This window comes from Anoplopoma fimbria, chromosome 11 (genome assembly GCF_027596085.1).
Source record: "Anoplopoma fimbria isolate UVic2021 breed Golden Eagle Sablefish chromosome 11, Afim_UVic_2022, whole genome shotgun sequence".
In the NCBI taxonomy this organism is placed as follows: domain Eukaryota; kingdom Metazoa; phylum Chordata; class Actinopteri; order Perciformes; family Anoplopomatidae; genus Anoplopoma; species Anoplopoma fimbria.
In genome coordinates, this window is record NC_072459.1 from 545,997 (window position 1) to 553,354 (window position 7,358).

The 7,358-nt window shown below is 41.6% G+C and overlaps 1 protein-coding gene across 1 annotated transcript in view; it reads right to left on the reverse strand.

Annotated features, from left to right (window-relative positions):
• Positions 1-7,113, reverse strand: part of stx1b (syntaxin 1B) — a 14,196-nt gene extending 7,083 nt beyond the window's left edge. The window contains exons 1-3 of the mRNA XM_054606991.1: positions 7,078-7,113; positions 5,048-5,147; positions 453-527 (exon numbers count right to left, since the gene is read on the reverse strand). Coding sequence (XP_054462966.1) covers positions 453-527; positions 5,048-5,147; positions 7,078-7,098 — 196 coding nt within the window. The 5' untranslated portion in view covers positions 7,099-7,113. The remainder of the gene's footprint in view (positions 1-452; positions 528-5,047; positions 5,148-7,077) is intronic.
• Positions 7,114-7,358: the final 245 nt, after the last annotated feature.

Here is a 7,358-nt window from a genome sequence, read left to right on the forward strand (position 1 = left end):
TGTGTGTGTGTGTGTGTGTGTGTGTGTGTGTGTGTGTGTGTGTGAGTGGGTATCAGTGTGGTTGTGTAGATTTTTTCGTGTGTGTGTGTGTGTGAGAGGCTGTCTCAGTGACTACAGTTTGATGAATCACACTGTTTCTGAATATTTTCTTTTTCTGCTGAAGGTCGGCTCATCCTGACGGAAAACCGTAAATCGTCTAATAAAACACCTTTTTAAAAATAATCTAACCATAAATCCATCCTCTAATAAAACACCTTTTTAAAAATAATCTAACAAATCCTCTAATAAAACCCCTCTTTTTAATAATGATACCGTGAATCCTGTAATAAACCCCCTCTTGTATTTAGTCTAACGAAGCCCTTCAGAGTCCTGTTCAGTTTCACTCATCGACCCGTGGGACCTGTTCGGGTCTTTCTGTTCGTTTGAGGTGTCACATGTCTGTGAGTGTGTACCTTTTAATTTTGAGCGAACTTTATTGGCTGTCTTCTTGATGTCAGCTGTGAGGTCCTCCAACTCCTGCTTGGTCTCTGCAGAATGAAAGAGAAGGTCGGTTATGATGTGGATCATGTCAGAGTGTCTTCAGTAGAAACCAACACCAGGGGGGTCTGTTTAAAACACGCTGCACAACCTCATATTAAAACAACCAGTGATGTCATTTATTTATATTTATATTCATATTCATATCATCATTTAAAGTGAAAGCTGACAAATAATTTAAGATAAGATAAGATAATCCTTTGTTAGTCCCGCAGCGGGGACATGTGCAGGCTTACAGCAGCATAGAGTTAAAGTGCACACAAGAGACATAGTAAAGAAAGACAAGATAAAAATAAAAATGAAATAAAAAAACAAGTATTATAAATAAGCAATAAAAAACAGTAGAAAATCAACAATAACTGAAATATTATATTTACAGACAGAAAAAAACTATTAAAGCTATAATTGCACAGTGTATTAGTGTATTAGTGTATTAGTGTCATGTGGTCTGCTGGGAGCAGAGCTGGTTGTGCAGCCTGACAGCAGCAGGAAGGAAGGACCTGCGGTACCTCTCCTTCACCACCGGGGGTGAAGCAGCCGGTGGCTGAAGGAGCTGCACAGAGCTGCCAGGGTGTCCTGCATGGGGTGGGAGGTGTTGTTCATCAGGGATGACAGCTTGGCCATCACCCTCCTGTCTCCCACCACCTCCACCGTATCCAGTGGACACCCAGCACACTGCTGGCCTTCCTGACAAGCTTGTTCAGTCTCTTCTTGTCTGCTGCTGAGATGCTGCTGCTCCAGCAGACCACTGCATAGAAGATGGCTGATGCCACCACGGAGTTGAAAACTCCTGAGGACCTCAGTCTCCTCAGCAGATACAGTCTGCTCTGACCCTTTTTATAAAGTGCATTTGTATGATTAGTCCAGTTTATTGTTCAGGTGAACACCCAGGTACTTATAAGATCTCACAATCTCCATGTCCTGTCCCTGGATGTTCACTGGTTCCGGAGGACAGTGTTTACCCCGGAGGAAGTCCACAACTCCTCCTCTTTAACAAGTTAAAGAGGAGGATTCCTAAAACATGCACAGAGTCGGGCTAACTGTTTCAATCTTTATGCTAAGCTAAGCTAATTGTGCTGAACACAGACATGACATTAAGATCCATCTGAACATGTGACTCTCAGAGAGAAAGACATGTGGCCCATCAGGAAGAAGGAGAAGGAGAAGAAGAAGAAGGAGAAGAAGGAGAAGAAGAAGAAGGAGAAGAAGGAGAAGGAGAAGAAGAAGGAGAAGGAGAAGAAAAAGAAGCTGAATGAGAGGAAGAATCACATCTTGTCAGCCATGTTGGAGGAGGCCATTGATGTGTGTGTGTGTGTGTGTGTGTGTGTGTGTGTGTGTGTGTGTGTGTGATAACTGCAGCAGTGCAGTCAGATTTACGAGCGCTGCAGTGCCGTTCAGCCTCGTCTCCTCTGACTCACCCTGTTCTCTGTCTGACCGCTCGCTCTCTGCTTTATTAGCATCACATGCTAAAGCTGCTAACTCTCTTATCTCCATGTTTCATTGAACCGTCCTGTGTTCATGGTGACAATAAACGTTTTGTTGCTTATTTAAAACCGGCTGTAGTATTTTTCTTTATTGTAAACATGTGATAATTGTTTCTGACGCTCGTCAAAGTCAAAGCAGCTCAGATTATGATTTGATTAGTGTTAACGAGTTAGATGATGATCAATGTCATTCCACACACACACACACACACACACACACACACACACACACACACACACACACACACACACACACACACACACACACACACACACACACACACACACACACACACACACACACACACACACACACACACACACACACACAGACACACACACACACACACACACACACACACACACACACACACACACACACACAGACACACACACACACACAGACACACACACACTTCTCTTTGGTGGGAATGATAGCCGGTCGCTGAGCTGTGAGTCTTTAGAAATGATACTCCTCTCACTACAACTCCCATCATGCATTATTGAGTCAGAAACACTGGAATGCATTTTGTGTGACGGGCCGTCGGCTGCAGAGCGAGCTGACCCAGAAGTGAGGAGGAGAAGAAGAACTAAAGCGACGTGTTTTCACCGGAGGGGAGAAGAAGAGTCTGAAGAGATGTTTATCATTCTGAGGTCACACGTCTCTCTTTATGTGAATATTAATATGGATCCTTTTCCATGACAAGAAATATCAATTTATTTCTCATCTTCTAAATATACAAGTTTTATAGAAAAATGTGTATTTAAATATTTAGACATTGAGTAGTTAACCACAAGATTAATGAATGTAATATTAAAATTAATAAACATCAGACCCGGTTCACATCTACTTTTTTAAGAATCATTTTTGTAGAATTGGTTGAAAGTTATTATGAACATAATCAAAATAAAAACTGATTTCCAGGAAGTCTTTTAGTTTATATCACAAGGAATGTTCAAACATTTTCAAACTAAATAGAGGATTATTTATTTTGAATTCTTGTGATTTTAAGTTTTTTCATGTTTGCTGACCAGCTGATCTCCAGTTGAGGTGAAGAACAAAGTGTATTTAGAGGAAAACATGCATCCTTTGTTTTTCTATATTCACACACAAATAAAATAAAAAGAAAGAGAACAAAGAAGAAGAACAAAAAATAAAGAACAAGAAGCAAAAGGAGATGAAGATGATGGAGGAGAAAGAGACTCACTTGTCCTCAGCGGTTGACCTCCTCATCTCCTTGGAGGTCAACTGGACTTCATGCAGTTTAAACACTTCAACCAGAAGAAGAGCAGAGACTTCACAGGCAGCATGCAACGCAGACGAGACGGAGGGAGAGAGAGAGGGGGGGGGGGGAGGAAGAGGTGAGAGAGAGGAGAGGGGGAGGAAGAGGTGGGAGAGGGGGAGGAAGAGGTGAGAGAGAGAGGGGGAGGAAGAAGGAAAGACTAAGAGGAGACAGAAGATCAGAGGATCTAAAGATAAAGAGGTGAAGAAGAAAACAGAAAAAAGACACAAACATGAAAAATGGATGGAAAAAGAAAAACAGAAACATCATAATTTTTCATGCAATAACAGAAAACATGAACATGCAGAGAGACGATCATGCAGAACAAACAGAACACCAAAGTAAAGCGACGTCGTGTTCAACGTTTAAATCACCAACTGAGAAAACTCATGAAGAAGAAAAGGACCAACACAGAGTTCATGAGGTTAAAGGTCGGTTCAGGAGATGATGGTGGTTCGGCTTAAAATACTACAGAAGTTATTGAACATCTGGATTCACCTGGAGAAGAACCAGTGTTCTGCTGGAGGAACATCTCTGAGGGTAGTGTAGCTCTGAATGCTGCAGGAGACCAGTGTACAGACCGGTATAAGACCAGTGTACAGACCGGTATAAGACCAGTGTACAGACCGGTATAAGACCAGTGCACAGACCGGTATAAGACCAGTGCACAGACCGGTATAAGACCAGTGCACAGACCGGTATAAGACCAGTGTACAGACTGGTATAACTGGATTTATAGATCTACTTTGTTGTGGATAAACATCCAAGATGGAGACGTGGTCTGGATGACATCGATGTGTTTAATGTCTCCATGTTCATATTTGATGTTTCGTGTCTCTGAGGAGCAGAGTGACATCGTATTGTTGTCTGTCCAACAACGAGCTGAAAGTCTCCTCCAGTGAAAACGTCACGCTGAACGTGATGAAGACTCAGCTCAGCTCAGATGAGGCCTGAGGCTTCAGCTGAGACGGAGTCGTTGAGCTGAGTCATTAATGCTGAGTCATTAACGCTGAGTCATTAACGCTGAGCCACAGCGAGTCGTTCAGACTGGACGCAGAGCAAAACTCACACTGGAGACATTTATTCTGTGTGTCAGGTGGACTGAGGGGACGAGGTTCAGGTTCACATGAAGTCCAGAAGACAATCTCCGGTTCTTTGAAGTGAAGTCAAAGCTTCCTGTCTTAAAGCTGCATTCTCTCTCCTGTCCACCAGGGGGCGACTCCTCTGGTTGTATAGAAGTCTATGAGAAAATGACTCTACTTCTCTCTTGATTTATTCCCTCAGTAAACATTGTAAACATGAGTTTATGGTCTCAATCTCTAGTTTCAAGTCTTCTTCAATACAGCATGATGTTCATTTAGTAAATGATGCTCCATTTAGAGTCAAACAGACCATAAAGCAGGGGATGCTTTAGGGCGGGGCTACACACTGATTGACAGATGATCCTCAGTCCATATATGGTCACTTCCTGTTCACTGGTTGCAAAAAGACAAGATGGCGACGGCTAAAACGCTGAAAAGGTTCATAAACAACCGCGTCACCATGACTACATCCATTAGTTATATACTGTGATTATGACTGTCATTTAACTCTTTATATCTGACAGCAGCGATCACTCAGTCTAGTGTAAATACGACCAGAACCACGAACCAGCAGCACTGAGTGAGTCTGTGGAACGTTTAACGTCACAGAAACACGGTTCTATCGGTTCTATCGGTTCAGGACAGATCGGCGAGCTCTTACTTTCGTCAGGGTTGGGGGCGGCCAGGATGGCGCTGTGCTGCTTCTTGACCTGCTCCACATCCTCCGACAGCTTTTCTATACAGCCTCTGATCTCCTCCACCTGGACACACACACACACACACACACACACACACACACACACACACACACACACACACACAAGATTAGATATGCATTCAGTTCATTTGAATAATCATCTCAGAAATCTTTTTGCATAAAACCAGATAAGAAATTAAAATATTCGCCCTGATAATGTATTTTTATCATCATTTGTTTTGTGGTTAAAAGTTGTTTTTTCAGTCCAAACTGTCAAAGTGACGTCATGGTTTTCTACTTCATTTCCACATTTGTTGAAGTAGTTTGTGAACACGTTACTGTCCCCATAACGTCTGTATGTGAACACGTTACTGTCCCCATAACGTCTGTATGTGAACAACACGTACTGTCCCCATAACGTCTGTATGTGAACACGTTACTGTCCCCATAACGTCTGTATGTGAACACGTTACTGTCCCCATAACGTCTGTATGTGAACACGTTACTGTCCCCATAACGTCTGTATGTGAACACGTTACTGTCCCCATAACGTCTGTTTGTGAACACGTTACTGTCCCCATAACGTCTGTATGTGAACACGTTACTGTCCCCATAACGTCTGTATGTGAACACGTTACTGTCCCCATAACGTCTGTATGTGAACACGTTACTGTCCCCATAACGTCTGTATGTGAACACGTTACTGTCCCCATAACGTCTGTATGTGAACACGTTACTGTCCCCATAACGTCTGTATGTGAACACGTTACTGTCCCCATAACCCTGTATGTGAACACGTCTGTCCCCATAACGTGTGAACACGTTACTGTCCCCATAACACGTTACTGTCCCCATAACGTCTGTATGTGAACACGTTACTGTCCCCATAACGTCTGTATGTGAACACGTTACTGTCCCCATAACGTCTGTTTGTGAACACGTCACTGTCCCCATAACGTCTGTATGTGAACACGTTACTGTCCCCATAACGTCTGTATGTGAACACGTTACTGTCCCCATAACGTCTGTATGTGAACACGTTACTGTCCCCATAACGTCTGTATGTGAACACGTTACTGTCCCCATAACGTCTGTATGTGAACACCTAACTGTCCCCATAACGTCTGTATGTGAACACGTTACTGAACACCTTACTCAGTTATTATTATTATTTGTCTTAAATATCATCTAATTAAACCCAGAGTTTTAAATAAATATCGGAACCTCCAACACAGTTTGCATTAAATATGATTATATTTTACATATATATATATTATATTATATTATATTTTATAATTGTGTTATTGTCAATAAATCTCGTGCAAGCAGGAGAATCTGGAGCAGAAAGCAGGTGAATAGTGGAGCTCAGCGTGTCTTTGTCAGATCTTCAGATCTGTTCTGGGATCAGTTCTCAGGAAGTCTGTCACTCTGCAGATCTTTGCTCAGATTACAGAGAATCTCTGAGTTTCTGTTTCACAAATAAAACAAAGAGAATCAGCTGATTGATGCCTGAAAGGAAAACTCCTCCGTCGTCCATCAGATTCTTTATAACAACTTAAAAACTAACTCTGATACGTAAAGAATGAGAGCTGGATTTATTAATCAGCTGACAGTAAAAGTTTGGATTATTAAATAAAAATAAAATTAAAAAGTATAATTCAGAAGTTTTAGCTTCCTGATGGCAGATGCTGTTATCTTTTAAATTCTGCAAACAGACAAATCATTAATGTTTTATTTCTCATTTTGCTTCTAAACTCATATAATTTCTTTCCTGCTCTGATTTTGTTTCTTTTTGTTTCCAGTTCAACACATTTAATATATTTTCCACAAAAACTGGCTGCATGCTTCATTCATTTCATGTGTTTTACGGTTTGTGTTTTTGTGTGTTTTCAAGTTTTTGTTGCGTGTATGTGCGTGTTTTCTTGTGTTTTTTGTGTTTTTTCATATGTTTTTATGAGTTTTTCTTGTGTTTTTGTGAGTTTTTTGTGTCTCACCTGTTCGAAGAACTCATCCATGAAGTGGTCCCGGTCCACCTGCACCACCTCTTCATCATCATCGCTGTCCTTAGCCTGCAGACAGACAGGAGACACATGATGCCATGAAACGCTGAGTCATCGTTCACTCTGAACAAACATCATCACACAGAAATCATTTTCATGATCCATCAGTTCCTTTAGTTCCAGACGGACGTCCTCTTTAAAGATCAGATCCATAAATGATCAGAAATACCAAAAACCTCGATAGCTTCAGTCGTTCTGAGAAATGATCTCCTGAA